Source organism: Vitis vinifera, chromosome 8 (genome assembly GCF_030704535.1).
Source record: "Vitis vinifera cultivar Pinot Noir 40024 chromosome 8, ASM3070453v1".
Taxonomy (NCBI): Eukaryota; Viridiplantae; Streptophyta; class Magnoliopsida; order Vitales; family Vitaceae; genus Vitis; species Vitis vinifera.
Window position 1 is genome coordinate 15,206,332 of NC_081812.1, and position 22,094 is coordinate 15,228,425.

Below are 22,094 nucleotides of genomic sequence, written 5' to 3' on the forward strand. Positions count from 1 at the left end.
GACTAATTTAGATTTTATTGAGATTGTTGATTTGAGATTTATTAAGGTTGTTTTTGTAGAATTAATTTTGAATCTACCGCCTTTTTTCCTTTCAGAAATCCCCCAAATCGTAACGGCATGTTGCCTTCTCCTCATCAACCAGAGGACGGCACAATCTCTGATCTGGATGCCCCAAGCGCCACGAGAAACGCCATGGTTCCAGTGCGTACCTCTTTTTCTTATTACCGGAGGTCATACAGTGAGATGCGGATGCGGTACTCAGGTTAGTAAGTTTGAACTAAGATGTTGAAACCATGGTTCTGTTGAGGAAGAAGATAGAATCTTGAATTTCCAGTTATGGCTCTGCTCTCATTCCAATTGCAGGTTATAAGTAGGGCAGATTTCCTAGATTCCACAATTTTTTTTTTTTAAATTATTAATCAGGTCTGAGATAGGTAGATTGCATCTAGTTTTCGCAAAATTAGGGTTGTACTCAAAGTTGATTCTTTGATGTCGGCAAATATGATCATTTTTGTAATCTTGGAAGCAAAATCCGTAAGAAAGGGAGATGATGGAGGACCTTGTTGATTTGTTGAAGAAGGATGGACAGTTGAACAAACGTGGAGAATGACACTGTTGTCTGATTGTAGTCACCGATCAGGTTTCAGGAAAAATTATAAGACTATAAGGTAGCCCATGTTCTACATTGCATAATGCTGGTCTGTTAATAAGTTTTTTGAAAAGCTAATCTAGCCAAATCTAGAACTTTAATATTAAAAAATGGGTGCTGAAGCAAAATGATAGAATAATATATTACCCATTCTCGAGCATGTGCAACCAGTACAAAGACTGCGCCTATTGGAGACGGCGGTTTAGTTTAGGTCTAGTGTAGGAGGAAACCCAAAATTAGGACAATGAGTCTACACTGTGCCTTGAAAATTTTATTCAAATTTATTTTTTTACTTAGTGACTGACTCTAGTAAGTCTAAAAAAACATCGAGTAAAGACAGGTTGGTTTTTTTGATTTGATAGGATTGTATTGAAAGTTTTAATTGAGTTAAAAGTTTTAATTAACTTGGAATCGAGAATTTGAAAAGAAAAATCTTTTCGAATAATAAAAATAATTTAGAAATAAATTTTAAATTAAGAATTTTAATTTGGAAAAGAATTTTAAATTGAAATTTTAAAAAGAAAATTTTTTTTAAATAATAAAAATGATTTGGAAAGAAATTTTAAATTGAGGATTTAAGATTAAAAGTGTGTTTGGTAGTGATTTTAGGAAACGTATCTAATCTTTTTAATACTTGAATGATAAAATTTTTCAAGTATTAAAATTATTGGAAGTGTTTTCTAAAATTACTGTCAAACCAGCTCTAAGAATTTTAAAAAGAAATTATTTTTAATTTTTTTTAAAATTTAAAATATGTAATATTTCCAAATTCTTTTAAAACTCTTAAATTTCTAAATTGTTTTAAGTAAAACATAACTCTTAAATTGATTCAAATTTCATTGGTTTTTTTTTTTCTTCTTATATATACCCTACCCAAATGTGTTTTTTTAGAGAACACATTGAGAAATACTTAAACCTAACTTGTCCTACATTCTCAATCTCTCAAAAATGATTTAAAGTATTGAATCTTGGGTTGTTTGAAGATCTACATCCTTTCAGCGAGACTGAGGAGTATTCATTGAAGTAATTGGAGATTGCTGCATCACGGATGTGGATCAAGTTATAAGTTTTGGAGAGTAAGTCTGTAAGACGAAGCAACTAGGTAATTCTGTATAACTTGATCTTATATGGTAAATTTAGATTTGAGATCTTAGACCATGTAGTTTTATATCTCCACATTTAGTCTGGGGGTTTTCCACATTGCATATTTGTTTGATTTTTTAATATCTCATAGGGTAAAATTTAGTTATAAAATTCAAAGCGCATATTGTAATCTTTTTAAATATAACAATTCACCCCCTTTGTGTGTTACCCTACTAACATTGGTTTTTCAAATGATAATGGTTTCAGATAAGTTGAATGAACTTAATCCCATGTCTAGGTAGTCGGAAAAATGGGTTTCAAGAATTGATTATGCGATTTTATTATAATAATATTTATGTTTCAATGGTAATTGTGCTTTACTATTTTTATAGATTCATGAAAATATTATTTAAAATATCTGTCCATATATGAAGCCCCACGTTTGTATATTGGATGCATAAAAAGGCATGTTGCTTCTTTCTCTTTTGTCTTATTTGTTAATCCTAACATTTTGTTTTGGTCTAGGTAGTTACTGTAGCAACTAATGGGCTACCACCATGGAGGATATCAAAAGATCTTTGGGGTGGGGTGGAAATTGGAGAAGAAGCCTCATCTTGTGAAGTGGTCGATTGTTTGTTCGGATAAAAAAAATGGTGGCTTAGGTGTTAGATGTCTCTCTAAACTCAATAGAGCTTTCTTGGGTAAATGGAGTTGACCCTTTGTGGAATAAAGTGGGACCCTTTGGAATCAAGTTATTAGTAGGAAGTATGGGGTAGAAGAAGGGGGGTGGTGTATTCGAGAAGTGAGGGGTATGGTATGGGGGCTTTGGAAGGAAATTAGAAAGGAATGACCTTTTATGAAAAACAATTTTGTATTTTTTGTAGGGGATGGAAGAAGAGTGAGATTTTGGGAGGATAGGTGGTGTAGTGACGAGGCTCTAAGTCGTTCTTTCCCTTCTTTGTATGCTTTGGTGACTTCTGAAGAGGTGTGGGTATCATCCTTAAGGACTGACCTAATGGAAGTTGTCAAACTAGGTCCAAATATTTGCTTTTCACCTAATTTCTTGAATTGAGAATGCGTAAAATTGAATTTACTAAAATAAACCTAAGTAAATTGCAAAAGAATTATTGACTTCTAATTTAAATAATTTAAGATTGGGGATTCCACAATCCAACTTTGGATATAAGGCCTCAAACAAAACAAGGGTATCAATTTTAGTTAGTATTAGGGTTTTCAGAATGTGGGGTCAAACGAGATGAACCTGAGTTCCATAACTCAAGATTGCATCCATATTCTAACTTTTAATATTTTATTCTATTATTGAAATACCAAATAGATGAATGGATATGAAAATTGGGTTTAGGTCTAGGATTTAGGCCTCTACCACTCTGTGTAGATTTGTTTTACGATATATAACAATAACAAAACCTCAAATAACTAAGGATCATGAATTACTAAGAATTCCTAGTATCAAGGAATGGGCTATTGTACCATCCTTTAATTCAAACTAACATTAGAGGATATCTCTATTTTATTTATTATGCCTCAACCTTTCATTCATTTTATTTTTAGTTTGATTTTACCCATTATTTTCCCTTGGCTCTAACTCTTAAGTTTTCATGTTTCATACCCCAAGATAGCTTTTTAAGCCTCTCATGGTGTTGATTTCATTTACACAATCCATAAAAGAAGAATAAAGAATCATTATTTAATAAAAGAAATTAGAAACAATTTATTAAAGTAATAAAATAAAGAAAATAAACTAAGAATTTTCAATATCGTCTTCTACCTCCAAGAATATCCAAGAACTCCTAAAAAGGAAGTCAAAAGCTAAGTTGACACATGGCAAGATCTTAGAGAATATGTAAAGTCTTCTTTCCAAATCAAGGGCTCTCAATCAAAATTGTAAAATTTGAATCATGAGAGCCTTTAGTGAAAAGTTATTAATTTTGCACCAGGATACTCCATTTTGCATGGTCATGCAAAATTTATTCCCATTGCTCTCTCAGCATGCTCTCTGGTGTATTCAGCATGTTCATGCGAAAATTCGCATGTTCATATCATATGAAAGTGATTCCAATAGGTTTTTGAGCTGCTACAAAAGTGAGCTTTCTGGTCTATTTCACACGTTCATGGGAAAATTCACATGAACATGCGAGCGAAACTGATATTTCTTTGGTTTCTCTTTGCCTAGTTTTCTTCAATCACCCATATCTTCCTCGTTTCAACTTTGATTTGCACACTGATTGAAGTATAGGATTTTTGACTTTTCGAGCTTTGAAACGATATATAGCATGCCCAAAAATGACCTTGGGAAGTACTCCAAATTTTACCTCAAATTCATAGTATATGTTATTGCCAAATTTTGATTTCTTATTAGAATGTTTGAACTTTAAGCATATCTGTCAACCTTCTTTCTTGTGTTTGTTTGCTTTCCAACTCTTTCCATAACTTTCATTTCTCATCTCTCATGCTATGAATTACTCCATTTTCATTTGTCAAAACTTTTCTCGTGTTTCACACTCTTGGAGCTCACTCTAAGCATATCTAGTCTTTTCTCTACCATGACTGTAAATAACTTCTTCAACTTGCACCATTTTCATCCTTTAAACCTGAGATTTAACTTAAGATATATGTTAGATCCATGGCTAGGATCTTAGCAACAATTCAAGTTGGGTTGGGTGAATTGGGCCTTTACATTTGCATAATTCATTACCATATGTGCCACAATTTAAGGCTCTAATCAATGCATCACCCAGCCAGATTAGATTAGACTGGCGAGATGGCAGCTAAATCATGTTCTATTTGCATTCTTAATTTGCAGTCGTGATACCTGGAAATCTCTTAGGCATGCATGTTAAATTTTCAGCTGCGTGTAATGTCTTTGTATATCATTTTATTTCATTTATTTTTATTTTTATTTTGTTTTTCCTGTTGAAACATGTTTTATTTCGTCTTTTCTCAGGCAATGTTTCAATGGGCAAAGACTTGAAGATGGGCATATCTAGACATTTGGATTTACAACTTGAGCATCCAGTTAAGGTTCCAACTGCTCTTGTGGGTACAAATCAAAGTATTTTTTCTGACGTTGACTCTAATAAATTTAGTGAGGCAAGGAATAATTGACAGGGTGATAGCTCATCCAGAAATTTGGAGAAAACTGCTGATCAGATACATGTAATCCCCAAGATCACTTGGCTTTTATGGACAGCAGAGAGTTGAAGATCCAAATGGACCCTTAAAGATATCAGATATCAATAATGAAACTGTTAATGATGCAAAAGAACCACCATTGCTTGATCTTACTTTCAAGAGGATTACAAAAGTTGAACACACAACAAACACAGTTCAGGATGACGGCAATCTCTTGTGACAGTTGGGCCTTTCAGCCTTCTCAAGGTATGAGGAGGCTTAGGATCCAGAAAATATTTTTGCTGTTTATGATGGAATCTTGAACAGATTCTTCCATTTGTTGTTCGCTGCTATTCAGTTACAGTGTAGCCTCAAATGCTAATAAGTCCCATTGCAGGAACGTGGAAGGCGGTTCTCCATGTGATAATAGCTCAAAGTAGAAAGGAATTGACATGTAATTTTCAATCTCATTCAAGTGCCAAATCTCCCAATCAGTGCTCATATGGGGGAACCAGTAGTTTTGATCTGGGCTCTGCAACTGAAAAAAAAATATTCTTAGTTCTCCAATGGTTTGATTAGCAAGGGCTTAAGCTTTTTACTTTTCCTCTGTTTTAATTTTTGGACAGTTATCTTGTTATAGGTGCTAATGTTGGCTGCTGTTTTCCTGTCTATTATTTCCTATGATCTTCTTTTCTGTGCTAATGGTGACCTCCCCAACACCATGAAAAAATGAAGGGGAAAAGGAAGAAGAAAAAGAAGTGGCATTAACATCAGTGGTCAAATGTTCACATCCATGCCCTGCTTTCTGACCTATGAAAGTTGATCTTTTATGTTACCACAGTTTGTTGGATTAGATAAGAGGCTAATGAGATGGCAGTCAAAACTCATTCTGGCTGAACAAGAGGGACGTGCTTGGATCTCCATATTTGGCCTCTTAACCATCAACACTAACCTGTCTAAAACATAAAACACCGGTTGCCACTAAGCCATGAGGTGTTGTGATTGAAAAAAATGACAGCAGCTGCTCCAAAATGTGGCTCTTCCAACTGTCTGGGCTTGCCTGCTGAAGGTAACACAGGAAGTAATGGGTTGGAAGCATGTCAAATAGTAAAAGTGGAGGCAATGGCCTGAACATGAGCAGCACAATGTTGAAGGCTATGGGGATAAACATAGGAGGTGATAATGTGATAGCTGGGAAAAATGGAAGTGTTGATGCTAGTGAGAAGGAATGGAAGCAATGGAAACAAAATAGATCTCAGAGAGAAGCAGCTTTGGTCAAATTTCATTAAGAGAGAAAGGAGAGATGTATGATGCTTCAAAAATAAGGTAACTAGCTTAGTTGTTTAGAAAAATGTTGCATCCCTCAGATAAATATCCAAGAGGCATGTGGGAGATGCCTATGATTTTGCAAAAGGTATAGGCATTCCATCATGTCTAGCTAGATAACTCATTTGTAGGAAATAACATTGCTAAGTTGTTCTTTCACTAATGCTAGGTGTTGGTGAATTATTGAATAAAAAAATTCTGTTCCACTTATCTTCTGTTAGTTCTGTCCAAGTGTATCTTTATGCTAGCAGAAGTTAGTTTTCTTTTACATTCTGCTTATCATATTGATTAGTATGAAATTAGAAACCTAAAAAGTACTCATTCTAGAACCTACTGGTGAGCCCATATGGCATATTGAAAGACGCATCAACAAGATGACAAGTTGAGAGCTAGCATATGTTTTTTGGGTGTAATGAAAAACACTGCAAGAAGTAATCAAGCTTGATGTTGTCATAGCTTATCATAAAAAAAAGAAGAAAAGCTTGATGTTGTCATATAGCCTAATCAAGCTAGTATGTGATGTATCATAGGTCTGTTCTTATCCATAGTTTGCATGTCTAGGTTTTTCCTTGAATTTTCATCCTTATATTTGGTCCTAGGGTTTTCTGTAATTATTTTTCAGACCTGGTGCTTCCATCCTTCTACTCATGGGAAATGATTTCCCATTTCATAGCAGGCTACCTGGATTTCTCAGCCACCCGAACCTCCTCATACTTCTTAATGTCATGCATGATATAATAAGTTGTCCATCTTGACTCCTTTAGTACTTTTCTTAACATAGGAGATGGAACCTTAGAGAAGTATGATGGCTAAAACTGCAACAAGGTTTCAGCAAACCACTAAGTTAAAAATGATCCGACTAGTTTTCCTGAATTAGCAACTTTTCTTTGTGCCTCCTGTTGGCCAGAAGCTGTTACTTGTGAAATTGGGTATTACAATGACCAATAGAACATGGGAACTAGTTGACTAAGTGCACCAGAGAGTTGGAGGCCTACCATGTAGAAGCAAAGCTGTTGGCTGGAAATGATGTTTCTTTCTTTTTCTTATTCTTTTAGGCATTGAACTTGATGGATAAGTGGTCAAACAAAATGGATTAGTAGTTAATTGAACCCATAATAATAGTCTGTTGTACCATAACTAGACTATTATTGTTGTTTAAGAATGAAGTCATGTATTTTTACAAGAATGAACTTATGTACCATTTGCAAACAACTTTGAACCTTACATAGATCATAATAGGATCCAGAAAAATATACTGATAGTTAAATTTTTAGGGCAAACAATAATGACAATTGAGAAGTGCAGATATTATTCAAAGTGTGTTTTTAATATTAGTAGGTTGATTATCTTCTTCCAGAGTGATCATCATTATATGGTGAAAATTTTAATTTGATTACAGGTTCTATGGTTGGTAAGTATGGTTTCATGTAGGGACATCAGAACTTTGCAACTAGCCTATCTCCCACCATCTTACTATATTCTGGTGACTAGACCATTAAAGTGAGGAATCCTGGCATCGTGGTAAAAAAATCTTACAATGTTTATTGAGATCAAAAGGTCTGCTAAGAAATGTACTATTAGTGGAACTATCAGAATAAATTGATAGGGAAAGGGACTAAAAAGTAATGGATTATAAAAAATAACCAAACTACATATGTACGTCGGGATTGCAAGATCTAGTTGTGATGGAGAAGTAAAGTTCTTAAGTAACTTTTGAGCAATAACAAGTAGTCTTGAGGGAGCTCTGTGACTATTCTCTAATGCTGTAATAACAGAGAGATGAGTTTTTTTATATTTTTGATAGATAAACAACAATATATATAAAAAGGGCCAAAAAGCCACAAGTATACGGGGGTATACACAGAAGCCCAAAACAATAAACTGAAAGAAGAAAGGGGGAGAAACCTTGCCAACCCTCAAGTGGTCAACAGAGAGATGAGTTATTTAATATTAGCTATCCATGGAATATATAGTTACTCAATGTCTTTGATAAGGAAACCCATTTGTGTGTGGAAGCAAGGTTCCATTTGAACACATGTTGATTCCTCAAACTATTGGTGGTAAGAGGTCTACTGAACTCTGAAAATGCATGAACAATAGAACTTGACAATGGCTTGAAAAGATGTGTCACTTTCAGATAAGAATCTTGTTGAGCAGCAGCTTTAGAAGACAAAATGTTTTAACCACTAGAAAGGTTCACATGCAAATGCAAAAGACACCCTTCTCATGCAGTGTATCATTTCATCCTATACTGATAAATTTGTAAAATATTGGGGAGGGTTAGATTGTCTAAAGTAAGCCATGTTTTTTCAAATATATTCATTTATTCTTTTAGCTTGTTCTTAGAATGTGTGCATGTTTGTAAGAGAGAGTTTTCCCTTTGTTTTTTGAATGGGTTACCCCTAGTAAGTAGGAGAATTGGCACCTAATGGCTTGAAGTCAGTAGTCCCAGCTTTGGGTCCATGTTTTTTGAATGCGTTACCCTCGGTCAGTAGGAGAATTGGCACCTCTAATGGCTTAAACTCAACAGTCCCAGATTTTGGTGCATTTGAGCATGCTTCCATGCTAGCCTATTAACCCACCCATTGGAAATGCATGCTTTGTTTACATTTTGAATCCTTGCATGTTTATACATTTTGAGCTCTTACAAAGTTTTCATTTCTGTTTTCAAACAGGTACTCTGAACAAATACAGTTGTCCCCTTGAACTAGTTTGGAGGTTACCTTCTTATGGATATTCAAAAGCCCAAAATCTCGCCTTCCAGATCAGCTAGTGATCAAGATTCTTCAATCTATCTTCATGAAATTTTCTCTTATCATAGATACAGTTTAAATTTTCTCTTATCATATTGGCTGGCAAGTATTATTTTCATTAAATCTTATATTTGGCACATACTGTGTAACACAACTTGCTGTTTCTTACATTGGCAAGGACATACAATATGATGCAACAGAACAGAACAGATAGTATACATATGTGAAGATGCTCAAAAATCTTCATGGATAACTGAAAATTTCTTATTCCTTATTTTCTGGATACAGAGTGGGTTTTTTCAAAGGGGGAGGACTCTCTTTCTCTTAGTTACCCGTGATTTCTTTTTACAGGCATTTTTCTGTATAGGTGCTGGCATTCTTGTGAAGGGGTTGGCTTTTCTGCAAGCTGCCACATGCTTTGTTGACTATTGGGAATATGGGGACAAGAGTAGTTGTGCTCATCTTTTTAGGCGCAGGTCCGTCGGTCAGGTCAATGGTCAACCTGCAAGTTTGGAGGTCATTTTTTTTTCATGGTCCTTATTTTAGGGTGAGGTGAATTTGTGCACCCTCAGGTTTTGAGATAGACCATTCTCCTGGTGGTTTTATTTTTGGTAGCTCCAATATGTATGTCTATATAATCAATATATATGTATCACATATGCCCCCAATGTTTTCCAAGTGGAACAGACTTCGATATTTTTTTTTGTGTTCAGCTATCAAAACAGCTGTTTTGTTGCTATTGAACAAAAGATAAGCTTGCTTGTCAAGTGTTTAGAGACTTGGACAAAAGATAAATGAGGGTGTAAGGTAGGGGAGGATTTATGTATATGGGGACAGCTTCCTCCTGGGATAAAAAACAAGAAAAAGTGAGTTGGTTGTTTCATCTTTTCTTCAGATGCAATACTCTGGATTACATATCATTGTTGAAAATTTGGATAGAACCAACTGTTTGTTTTGATTTTTAGGTTTGATGTCAGACCAGGGAGATGATGGTCAGAAAATTTGTGTGGAAGATGTTCATAACAATGCAAGCAGGAGCACGATGGATTCTTTTGAAATGCTACAACTGCCCCTACTTTTAAAGGTAAATCCACACACATTTTATGTACCATCACCTTTATAAACATAACTCTTAAAATAAAAGTCATGTCATTATCAAATAGTGAGAGATCATGAGTTCAAAATTCACCACATGTTTATTTCCCCAATTTATTGAGCCCATGTGCAAAGCTTAAAGGAGGTTGTCGGGATTTGTTTGCCTACAGGCCTGTGTGTCTTCACATGCAGCTATGGGGCCATAGATGACAGATGGTGTTAGAGATTATAATACAAACAACTTAAACTTTTAGGAAAACCAATTGTTCAAGGCAAAAGAATAATGCAAGTCATTTTACCACCTACAAGGCAAGGTGAAAACTCCGAAGCAGAAAGCCTTTCCCTTTTGATCTTTACATATAAGAATATAATAACGTACAAAGTTAGAAAAATATTGTACCCTTGTATCAAGTAGCACAAGTAGCAAAAGAAGGTGTGGTACCAACATGGAAACCAAGTATGAAGCAAAACAATTAGGCATCAACAGTTCCACAAAGTTAAAGCACTTTCTACTAGATTAAGACAACTAACCATTTTTTTCAACATGATTTCAATAGCCTAAATATCAATAGTGATTAAATTACGAGAAAAAAAAAATTAGAAACTCTTGGAACTCTAGTTACCTGACAATACCCAACAGAGGGGTTATGTTGAGCATGCGCTAAAAGCAAATGCCTTAAGGAATCTCTACCAACCTTGTCTAGAGCAGGATGGCCTGGGAATGTTCGAGGCAAATCCTGAATAGAGAACACGTGAAGTTAGGCTAGGGAGATGCCTAGAGTGCAATACAAGGTACAAGTAGTAGCACCTACGAATCAAAAAGATTGAACGATGAAGTCCAAGGCCCATGCATCTAATGACCTTCTCAATCTGCCTTCTCCATTTCTCAGGTATGGCATGATCTGCATTGGGCTGCTTACTGCCATTGACTGATAAAGAGCTGCCATAATCCTTGCCCTCACCAGCATTAGTTTCTGAAGCTATCAAATTCTGGTAATATCTCTCCATTCTGCGTTTTCTTGCACCAACAAATGCTTGCCATACCTGTAATGTCAATATAATAGTAACATACATAATAATTTCTCTCTAACATGAGAACACGAAAACCAACCAATTCAATAGTATCAACTGCACCTCTCCCCTGAGAGCCTTTGGCAGTCCCCCACGAACAAGGCACACTAGTTCTTTTTTCCAAGGAAAGAAAGGTTCTGGTGAGATCCCATTAGCAGCAGCACTTGCTTCCAAGGATTCATTCCCACTGTCATCTGATATCAAATTAAAAGAGAGCACTTCCTCAAAGTCCTCTTCAATGGATGGAGGATGATTTCGACCTATCTGCTCATCTTTCATATTCTCTCTCCTTAATGTGTAAACTCATTGTACTCTCGATGGCACTAAGGGACAATCGAATCCAGGCCCATTTTCGGACCTTACCAGCTTTTGTTTCTTTTGCCACCAACACCTCCTTTTGTTGGTCACTTTCGGTTGAACCATCAGAAACAGACTTCTTGCTACTTGACACATTCCCTTCCCCACCCCTCCCTGGAACAGACTCTGCTTCCTCCCGTGTAATTTCAGTAAGCAAAGTGTTGTTATATTCCTCCGCAAAAGCACAAACTAGAGAAGACTACTTTTGCTGTTCAAGGAATTGCTTCCATTTATGTATCCTCTCCTCTTCCTCCTCCTGAATACATTGACACAGAGCTGACTAGAAAATGGTCCTTGCTATTTAATGCTAGAAACATGGCTTCATCAAATCAAATATCAAATATTAATGCGTAACAATGTTGGTCATCTGATGATTCATCTTTAGCTTATTTGCTGAGAAAAGTAAGGGAGGGGGAAGAAAAAGAAAGATAACTTTGAGTATTTCATCTGGGTCCCTCAAATATGAGAAACTCAACTCAACTAAGCCAAAGAACATATTCCACCCCATTTAGTGGTTCCTTGTTTTCCTAGGTTCCTAATATAATAAAATGCCTAAAAGTCGTATACACAATGTGTCATCTTTTCCCTACAACCAGAAAAGTATGAGCAACAAATTATTTTCAAATTTTATAAATGCATGCTTGACACATCCCTCCACGAGTCATGATAAATAAATAAATAATAAACCTAGCCATTAAGTACCTTGTATATTTCACAGCACTCTCTGTATCTTTGAAGGTGTTGAGGTCTCAATGCAAATCCATAGGCGTCTCTGTCAACATCAACGTGTAGATTCTCAAATTCAAACAAACAAATATCTCATTTCCATACATCCGAGAAAACAAGTCCAATCTATCTTCTGTATCTCCAGACTCTTGATGACAATGACAGACAAGAGAGATATGATAGATAGACACGAATATAAAACATTCAAAAAGAAACCCAAAAACCCCATCATTACCTGGAATCAACCTCCAACGACCGCCTACTCAACAGAGACAACAACATACTTTACAAAAACCAGCAAGTCCACCGTCCATATCGCTCAGTTTCCACATTCTAATATCCCAATGCGAAACTTCATACCAAAACTCAAATGTCTCAAATATTTCTCAGTAACCCACTCATTCGAATACCAGCCCAGACCCCACCAAATCCGAAACAAAATAAAATGGGGAGAAAAGAGACATTATGTTCAAGAAAATGCAAGTGAGCAGAGCACGAACAGATTGAAAACCTAGAAAGATAGTGAAGCTATGATGGAACAAACCGAAGGAGAGAAACAAGGGGAGCAAGAACACGTGGGCACAGTCACAGAAGAAGAAAATGGTGGGTGTACCTGAAGAGTTGGGAATTGTTGAGGAGGTTCAAAGCCTTGTCCGGCATCCTCGGATGGTCTGGGTTTTGGTGGTTGTTACTTGTCGCCTGATTCCTGCAACTGTTCTTCTCTTTCCCTTTTTCTCCTCCAACGTTCTTGTTTGGCTCCTTATTTTAAGTTTCCTTCCATGAATTAATTGATTTGGACTCACGTGTCGTTCGACTGTGATGTTTGGAATCTGAGGCCCAGCCCAGCCACTTCTTTCAACTTTTTTTTTTTCTTAGGGTAAGATAAAAAATATGTGTTAATAATCTCATTATCAATAAAAGGTACACAGTTGTTTCTTGTTATTTATGAAAGTTAATTTTAAGGATAACCCTGTCTCCTTAATAAACAAAAATAGAGAAATAATAGAAAAAAAAAAAAGAAATAGAAAAAAAGCAAGTCAACCCCAGATCGCATATAAGATTTAATTTCACTGGGTGCACCATGCATGCTACAATTTAGAAATAATGAATGGGTGAGAACTCAGACCTCAGGAGCATTGATTCACTTGATGCGAAACAAAACTGAACATACATTAAATGGAGCAGCTTTTTGTTCCAAAATGATCTTATTTAATTAATTTAATCATATATTATTTTTCCTTCACCTCAATGTTTACAATAAAAAATGCACATACATGGAATGGTTGAAGAAAAATGAGTTGTTATTATTCCAAATGAGGCCCCCATGAAAGCAGCTGTTGCAAAAGACTTCAATTTTATTTATGAATGTAGCCAGGTATGGCTGCCAAATGGCTCTATTACATGGTAACTCTAGCCCCACCATGTAGGCACGTAAAACAGTACAATAGGCTAAGAGACATTCCAAAGGGAAAGGGAACCAAGCCCCGTTATTCTGTAGATAGTAGAAAACCAGTGCTGACAATTGACCTGTTTGTTACTGGAAGATGATCATTACTGGGTCTGCAAAGCGGGAAATATGTTCAAGAGGTCAGCAATTTATATATAGTCTGCAAGCACAGAGAAAATTGAAAAAAGCACACATAGAACATTAAACCAGATTGCTATAGAAGTATTACCAGGAAACGCTTCTTGTAAGCTTCAACGAGTTCTTTGGGATCACATTTTGTTTGCTTATAAGCACCAATCTTGTTCAACTCCTGCAGAAGGATTAAGGATATGAATGACCAAGATGATCGTTGAAGAACCAAGAGGGAGCATTACAATAACACGACACACTCCTTTGCACAACACTCACTCAAAATTAAAATAAGTAATTTTCAAACTTTTTAGAAGTACATTCTAAATTTTGCCAAATGCCCGATTTTTCATCAAAAGTGTTTTTTTATGTTAAAAATGTTGCCTAAAAGTACTACCAAACAGACTCTAAGTGTAGTAAAAAATTTCTGGGAGGATCATCAGTAGAAGTGCCCCAAAAAATGCTGCACTATGCTCGGATTCAATTAAATTCTGATAATACTCTTTCCACCAAAACCCTTACTATAGACAACAAAAACCAGCACTCTAAACTCAGATTAACCTATTTATATAACTGACTTCCAACAATGACCATCATGTCACAATCCACTCTGAGGCTTAAATAGTATGAGTAAGAGTAAAAACCCTTTCAGGAGGTAAGCAGCAATAACCTGTAAGCCCAAGGCACACTTCTGAACTACTAGCATGCCTGTGCCTAGGTTTGTGCAACTTCTACAGTTTATCAATGGACAAGGAGGGCATCTGCTTCATTATGGAGAAAAGTTACTGCTAACTACATTTCATCAATCTTTCTATTAACATTGTATGATTTTTGAAAGTACCTCAATCCATGCTGCTAGTTTAGGCCTGCCAACTGTGATGTCATACTTCCACACTTCGGATAAGAAGATTTGGAATCTTTCAACAAATGGAATGTAGGCTATGTCCACCTGAAAACATAATTTTACTTGTGAAAGCTAGATGAGAAAGCACTTAACCCAAAATCAACAAAAGGCATGCAATGCAGCATTAAGAAAGAACTTTAACATGAACGAAAAGTATACCTACCAAACTGAATTGGCCAAGGAAGAAAGGCCCATCATCAAATTTATGAAGGGCAGTTTCTAGATGATCAAAAGGACCACCTGTTACAGATAACTAGCTTCCATCAATCTCCTGCATAGAATACTGTGTAATAATAAAAATTCCACAAGTATCAAGGTAAACAACTCACCGACTTCTTTTGTTGGGTCTCCTTTTAATGAAGTATATAAAATTCTGTTGAATGTATCAGTGTAGGAGATCAACTCCTCAGCAAACTCTCGCTTGCCAGGACCCTAAAATGTTTTCACATCATCACTTTTGTTAGAGAGGCGGAGACAGAGAGGGGCAGCCCATCAAGGGCACAAACGAATTTTACAAATCTTACATCAGGGCAAAGTGAAGGCCCTCCAAAGTTGCTATCAACGTATTTAATCAAATCAAGACTCTCTCCAATGACTTTGTTATTGTGGTCCAGTGCAGGCACCTATAGAAGGACGACTTCTTAGTTGATGAAATAGAGGATATAATTTGTTAAATTGATGTAAAAGCATGTGTGATCATCTGTAAATGATCAACTAATGTGTTTTCCATAAGCACAAAATTTTAGAAAACCAAACATCTCAATAGGTCTCCTAATAAATAAATGAATAAAAGCATATCGTTTTCAAAGAATATTACCTTATTTTCAGGGTAGACTTTTTCCTTATACCATGCAGGCCTGTTTTGAAGGTTAAGAGGAACCAATTTAATCTGTTCTTGTAAACCCTGAAATCAAAAGATTTAAAGACAACAGAATATCAAAGCGCGAAGTTTGAAATCTAATACCAAACCATAAAAGCTTGCATTACACAACTTAAGAACAGCAAAGCAGAGTTTTCAAGGGAATCAAGAGAACCAACCAACCTTATAATTCCTGGTTATCCACACTCGCTGGGCGAAGGGGCAAGAATATGAAATATACAACCTTCAAGAAACAAATCCATTTTTATAAACCCGAAGAGAAATCCAAATTTTAAAAAACGACAAATCGCCTGCCGCCCGCTGTTTGGTTGCCAAGAAAACTCAGTAAATGAAATCCAAAGGCCCCGAAAAGAAAATTTAGTTAACCCAGTCAAACAGTATCACAACGGATAATTGAGCCGATCATTCTGTTTCCCAACCATTGAAACAACAGAATTTTCTTTATGTTCTTTCCTTTTACAGGACTTGAGTTTATTACCAACCAAACAGGGGATCAGCAAATGATCGGAAAAAAAAACAGAGTGAAAATGAAAGAACCTTGTGGTGCCATCAAAGAGAGGAGGTTGATCAGAAGTAGAATCCAACACCGGAGGCAGAACCTCTTCCACACATCTAGGAAATTCAAAACAAAACAAAACCCCATTAATTGAAAGAAATACAATGCAAATTTATGGAGAAAATTTCCAAAAGCTTACGTAGTGGCCATGTCTGCTGTCTGCTGTCTGGTGTCTGGGAGGGCGAGAAGCTTCGGGTGCCTGAGAAATCGCAGTTCTGAGTGGTTTTATAGGAGAAATTGATCCCACGCGATCGCGAGCAATGACGCTATGCGGAAGTCAACGCGCGGCGGAGGAGAGATACAGTGGGAGGGCGGTCACAAGATGAAATCCTGGGCTCTTCTCTCAGCCGTTGCATTTAATTACTTTTTGCGATTTTTAGAATGACCCGGTCTTGCGAATTGCTCTCCTAGTTCTTGCGAATTCCTTTTTTATTTTTTATTATTATTTTCAATGTTTTTAGCTTCGCTAGGAAAAAAGAATAATAATAAATAAAAACTGTAGAAAATTAATTCTATGTTTGATAAAATTAGTTCAAAAAATTATATGAGTTTAGAAAAAATTTTCTATTTTTCTATTTTTATTTTTTATCTATTATTTTTAAAAAGCATTTTTTTTATAGGAAAAAGCATTTTTAGTTTTTCTAAAAATAATTCTTATTTTTTATTTTTATTTTCTAAAAATATTTTTATTCTTTTTTACTTAAAAAAGAAGAAGCATTTGATTAAGAAAAATAAAAACTATTTTTAGAAATGAAAAATTTAAAATTATAATGATAGTCCATGAAATTATTCTAATATAAAAATATATTCATTTGTAATAATAATAAATAGAATATTTATACCGTGTTTTTTAAAGATATATTTTATTATAAATATAGATATGAGATAATATTTTAAAATATGTTTGATTATAGATACATATAAGATAATATTTTATTTACATTAATATTTCGTATCACATAATTTATTTTATATGATTTTATTCCTTATTTCATTTTCAATTTTATAGATTTATTTTTTTTAAATGTGAAAATTTTAAAATACTTGTAAAATAAAAGAATTAGAAAAGGAAATAAGAACAAAATAAATGAGAATGTTGAGAGGAAAAATAGAATATTATTTCACTAATAGTCTATTCCAAGCCACACAAAATTAGCATCAAATCTATTATTACCATAAAAGCCATTACTAGTTTTCTTCCACATTTCTTCCACAGCCATTGCTAGTTTTCAATGAAATCTATTATTACCATCAAAGCCAGATAAATATCAGTTTCACAGTTGTGGCTGATTGTAAATTAGACTGGAACAGACAAAGAGAGCAACAATGTGACTGCCTGTTGTAAATTTTAAAAGAAATCAATCGACTGTCCCAGCTCCTTTGGCTACTCAGATTTCTTCATTAGACTCAACAGTACCCCAGCACCAAGACTTGATAGTTCGATTTCCTGATCTGCAGAAAAATTCTAACCCATTTTATAGGGCGTAGAGTAAGATGTTGATAAGTCAACACAACCCCATCAATGACTTACTTTCCAGACACCATCTTGAATTGTTACGAATAGATTGCCATCATAACTAGCTGCAACATTAAGAACAAACAAATCTTGGACCATAAACATCAGCTAGCACAACATAATCTGCCAACAACACAATCATTTTTAGCAAATAAAATATTTCTTCAGATTTGAAAAAGAAGGAAAAAGAAAAAGAGAAAACAGTTCCTCAAAAGCCTAGGAGGCTTTCTTGCACAGTTCTCATCACTGTTGTCATACATTCCACTTCAAAGATTGAATGTTAGCTATCAAGTTTATAGAAAGCAATATTAAGAAAACGAAAGTTTAGGAAAATCTGTGAGAGGAATGATTTGATACATACAATCTGACTCCACAAATCCTTATCACAAACTACCTTTCTTATGCATACTTGAGCCAAGTTGAGTCCAGACTCCAGAGTAATTACTGGATGGAAATGGACGATGTTAATCTCAGAGTCAGTACAAATACACTTGATCCCCTTTCATTTCTTTGTATTTCGTCTCAAATCCTATTTTCTATCTCTTCATTCTTCATATTTGATTTTCTAGAGCCCATCTAACAAGGACTGAGCTTGGGCTGGCGTATACTCAACCTGGAGTTGGATCAGAAAAAAGGACCTGGGTATATGCCCTCCTAGCATGTTATGTTTTGAGCCTACAGAAATATCCTAGATTATATGGTTAAGAATGTAAACTATGTGTTGAGTTCTAACAATTGTAAGGAGAAGGTCAAATATCAGGCCAGTTTGAACCTAATCTAAGGTTAATTTCACAAAAGGGCTCGCTCAAGCTGAGAGTACCTTAGATTGGACTGGGCTGAGCTTGAGTCACTGGCCCCTGCTTCTGGCTAGATCTCAAATTTTTAACACACTTAATAATTATTATCATCCTATTATTTCTTCATTGAAGTGCTCTCTTCATTATAGATCTTGATGGTGATCGGTAGCATTCTTTGTCCAACAATAAGCCGGGACAGCAAAGGGAGTAACAGTAGGAACTTGAGCATTGCACTAGAGGCAAGAATATTCAGGCATCAAGACTGGAAAGTTGGAATATATTTTCCTATAGGAGGAAAGAAAATGTTATCAACAACAACACACCAATAATTAAAGCAAATGTGTAATGACTAACAAGCAGAAATCTGAAGCAGAATTGGAAAACTCCCATTGATAAGGATTCTTATCTATATGGCAGCACAGGACATGCCAGCCTCGAACCATACAACCACAAATTTATACTGGAGAAAACAGAAGTGACCAATGCCGTCACATTCAAGACATAATTCCTTAGGTTTCAGAGTGCAATTTTTCTGATTTTGGCCATGTGTAAAACAAGTTTAATGATTATGGAACCACATTAAGTCAAACTACCAAAATTTCCATCTCAGGTTGGAAAAGCTTGACTAGTTCATAAATATTACAAAAAAAAAAAAAACTATTGACAACCTCCTGTGACGCCCATATATGTATATACATGTCTATATGCATAGAAAGACAAGGTAGTTACCAGTCACAGGAATGAATTTCTGGCATGTCTTCACTACAAAGTTGTTGTATAGGTCTGTCTCATCTTCATCAGCAGCAAATAACTGTTTATAAAACAAGAGAAAAATAGGAATCGTATAACTTACTTGCAGAAATCCACACAGCAGAATACATATAGAAGCAGAAAATATGTTAGGGCTGTGATCTACCTGCAAAAATATATCCACTGGATAAGATTGCTAATAACTTGCTTAAATCCACAGTGGAAAGAAAATTAAAATAGATATTGCATCAAGAATTGCTATATCAGTTTAGAAGAGAAATGGCACCTTGAATGATGAGAACAGAAGTATTGCAGCGAATAAACATAGTAGAACATGCAGTCAGCAGAAACAATTTTTATAACCCAAGGCAATTCCCAAATTCAAAGTGAGTTGTAGACCCTCATTTTTTGTCTAAGTTTTTTTTTGGAGCATATTTTTACCACCCCGGGAAGAGCTGGCAGCTTGTTTTAGGAGTGGGGGCCGGTTTCCGGTGGAGCCACGCATGCTGGGACGTGTGGCAAAGGACTTCCATCTTGCCACGGGGGTGGTTGAGAGAGGGACGTCTCTGAATAGAGGATGATGGCTGGCATAGTGAGCTAAGCATAGGATGGACAGAGAGGCAGATTGGAGTTGAAAAGCTGGGGGAGAGAAAGAGGGCAGGGGAGGGGGTGATATCCGGAGAGAAAAACAGAAGTTGTAAACTTCATTGTCAACCCAAAACCAGAAATTTCATGTTAAATCATATAAATATAACATGCCGATTAGATTAGATTAGATTAGAAAATGTAGACAAACCTGAATCCATTCACGGTCTTGAAAAAGTATGGTTCTTGTAAGGCGAGGAGGAAACCACCTTGCGATTGGAGACAAGAGAGGGAACATTTCGTATTTTCAAGAAAGAAAACTTAAAAAGACATTTTCCTTTTTATTAATTTCTTCAATGCATTAGGACCATACCCATCGGGCTCTTGGCCATATTTGTCTTTCGTCCATCACATAAGACACATATAACTTATGCTCTACACACTTGTGACCCATACTTAATAAATATAAATTAAATATGTATAGTTGGGTTAATCATAAACAATTATTAATGTATGTGAGTACATAGCATCTAACAGAAGTGGGACAGGGATTTTCAGTTCCGGAGGGGGAAGGTTTTTCAGCAGGGGAGAGACCAGATAAAAGGAAAAAAAAAAGAAAAAAAACAAAAGCTCGGAGAGCAAGATTTCTAGAGAGAAAAAAAGAAGAGGATCAAGAAGAGAAAACAAGAGCACTGACGTCAATGTGGTTTCATCCGCGTGTTGCTGCCCCTGCTCCGGTGGCTGCTGCCGCACCAAAAGCGGCTGCTTCTCTGGCTCCTCCTCCCTTTCCGGTATCAACCGGTTCGTGGCACTGTTCGCCGTCCCTCTGCTTTCGTTTCCTTTCCTCTCTCCCATTCGTCCCTCTCTTTCCTTCCCTTTCTTTCATCTCCATTTTCTTCCTGCGTGCCCACCTCTCACATCCAGCACATGTTGCTGCCCCTTCCACCATACCCATGCCTTCTTTGCCCGCCCATGCCGCGACTCACAAATTTCTATTCCCATCCCATTTCTCCATTCCCTCACTGCCATCATCAACGTGCAACCATTGTCCCTCTCCATCAGCTTGACATCCATTGATCTTCGGATTTGAAAGTGAGGTAAAGCCGTCATTTGATCTTCACAGTTGATATTTTGAGCATTGGGTTTTATTGGTGGGCTCTCAAGGCATTGAGTTGTGATTATTTTTGGGCCTAAGTGGGCTTTAAGCTTTATTTATTGAGTTTAGGTTTGATTAGTTTATATTCATTTGGGCTTTTGTTTTACATGGGCTTGACTGTTGACTGAAAGGCTTTCTTTTGGGATAGAAAATGAGGCTTGACAGGAGCACACGAGTACATGGCTATACATGGCCACTCTTTATTTATTTATTAATTTATTTTTTTGGTGTAAAAACTCAAATTTTCAAATAATTTTCAAAACTCCAATTTATTTCAAATTTAATTTCCAAAACTCCAATTCTCAAATTTAATTTTCAAAACTCCAATTTTTAAAATTAATTTTCACAACTCCAATTTTCAAAAAAATTTCAAAACTCCAATTCTCCAATTTAATTTTCAAAATTATTTTTTTTAAATAAATTCAATTCTCAAACAATTCTTCAAAATTCAAATTTTCAAAACTTCCATTTTTAAATAATTTTCCAAAATTCCAATTTTCAAATTTAATTTTCAAGACATCTCAAATAATTCTCCAATATTTAATTTTCAAAACTTTCATTTTCAAATAATTCTTCAAAATTCCAATTTTTAAATAAATTTCAAAACTCCAAATTTTTTTCAAATAGTTTTAATTACACTCTAGTTTTCAAATGATTTTAAGTCCTCAACTTTCATTTTTCATTAGGGTTTTAGGTCACTAAAAATCCCGATTTTAAATAACTTGCTACCTTTCTTTTCAAATAAGCACTTTCACCAATTTTCTTTGATTTTAAAATAATTTTCTATTTCTCTTGATTTTAAATAAGCATGAATATGATTTTCATAATTCTAAAATAATGGAGTTTATGAGATTAATTCATGCAAAATCCTATAGCATGCTTGCAACTTCTTTAAATATATGCATTCTATGGGATGCATTTATGTTTCATTTGCAATAGGGTAGTTAATACCAAGACATTCCAACAATGCAAGAATATAGCAAAATCAGAAATAAATAAATAAATAAAACTTTCTCTAGTGTCATTATTTCTTTCTTTCTTTCTTTCTTTTATGGTGACTAGCAGTATTATCATCTTCTGATTTTCAATTACTTGAGGCTCATGTGCAGAAGTGGTAGTAAGACTGAATGATGATGTGTACTAAGTGAAAGTTTACACCCTCACAAAGGTTTGTAATTAACC

General features: G+C 35.4%; 2 protein-coding genes and 2 long non-coding RNA genes across 9 annotated transcripts; 1 reads left to right on the forward strand and 3 right to left on the reverse strand.

Moving 5' to 3' along the window:
* Positions 1-71: 71 nt before the first annotated feature.
* Positions 72-11,004, forward strand: LOC100853241 (uncharacterized). Of its 4 annotated transcripts, none has more exons than XR_786389.3 (5): positions 72-262; positions 1,633-1,751; positions 4,698-6,190; positions 8,866-10,027; positions 10,929-11,004. It is a non-coding gene; the product is annotated as an uncharacterized LOC100853241 (long non-coding RNA). The 4 variants fall into 4 exon arrangements; XR_786388.3 differs by lacking the exon at positions 1,633-1,751 and having other exon boundaries at positions 8,866-9,809; positions 9,909-10,027; XR_786390.3 differs by lacking the exon at positions 1,633-1,751 and having other exon boundaries at positions 4,698-5,131; positions 5,262-6,190.
* LOC104880041 (uncharacterized) lies at positions 5,006-12,913 on the reverse strand. Of its 2 annotated transcripts, XM_010655165.3 has the most exons (4): positions 11,173-11,388; positions 10,900-11,082; positions 10,662-10,775; positions 5,006-5,402 (listed from the first exon to the last, which is right to left on the reverse strand). In XM_010655165.3, the coding sequence occupies exons 1-4, from the start codon at positions 11,386-11,388 to the stop codon at positions 5,223-5,225; spliced, it is 693 nt and encodes a 230-aa protein (XP_010653467.1). In that variant the 3' UTR covers positions 5,006-5,222. The 2 variants fall into 2 exon arrangements, 1 of the variants encoding a protein (XP_010653467.1); XR_009466412.1 differs by lacking the exon at positions 5,006-5,402 and adding an exon at positions 12,806-12,913 and having other exon boundaries at positions 9,235-10,775; positions 10,851-12,238.
* A 616-nt stretch (positions 12,914-13,529) lies between these two features.
* LOC100261962 (glutathione S-transferase L3) lies at positions 13,530-16,491 on the reverse strand. The gene is made up of 10 exons (XM_002275846.4): positions 16,248-16,491; positions 16,090-16,164; positions 15,715-15,775; positions 15,490-15,576; positions 15,197-15,295; positions 15,002-15,104; positions 14,836-14,912; positions 14,610-14,717; positions 13,869-13,949; positions 13,530-13,752 (listed from the first exon to the last, which is right to left on the reverse strand). The coding sequence occupies exons 1-10, from the start codon at positions 16,256-16,258 to the stop codon at positions 13,744-13,746; spliced, it is 711 nt and encodes a 236-aa protein (XP_002275882.1). The 5' UTR covers positions 16,259-16,491; the 3' UTR covers positions 13,530-13,743.
* An 840-nt stretch (positions 16,492-17,331) lies between these two features.
* LOC104880040 (uncharacterized) lies at positions 17,332-20,905 on the reverse strand. 2 transcript variants are annotated; one of them, XR_002030718.2, is made up of 3 exons: positions 20,454-20,863; positions 19,151-19,232; positions 17,332-17,689 (listed from the first exon to the last, which is right to left on the reverse strand). It is a non-coding gene; the product is annotated as an uncharacterized LOC104880040 (long non-coding RNA). The 2 variants fall into 2 exon arrangements; XR_002030714.2 differs by having other exon boundaries at positions 19,151-20,905.
* Positions 20,906-22,094: the final 1,189 nt, after the last annotated feature.

What these genes read in the sequence shown, in the direction of transcription:
- LOC104880041 (XM_010655165.3), bottom strand. Translation starts at nt 11,388, where the DNA reads ATGAAAGATGAGCAGATAGGTCGAAATCATCCTCCATCCATTGAAGAG. An exon ending in GGAGAAGGCAGATTGAGAAG is followed by an intron (nt 10,776 to 10,899) that starts GTCATTAGATGC and finishes TTCTCTATTCAG; the next exon opens with GATTTGCCTCGAACATTCCC. An exon ending in CCTCTGTTGGGTATTGTCAG is followed by an intron (nt 5,403 to 10,661) that starts GTAACTAGAGTT and finishes TTTTTTTTTCAG; the next exon opens with TTGCAGAGCCCAGATCAAAA.
- LOC100261962 (XM_002275846.4), bottom strand. An exon ending in AGACCCAACAAAAGAAGTCG is followed by an intron (nt 14,913 to 15,001) that starts GTGAGTTGTTTA and finishes TATCTGTAACAG; the next exon opens with GTGGTCCTTTTGATCATCTA. An exon ending in TCCTTGGCCAATTCAGTTTG is followed by an intron (nt 14,718 to 14,835) that starts GTAGGTATACTT and finishes TTATGTTTTCAG; the next exon opens with GTGGACATAGCCTACATTCC.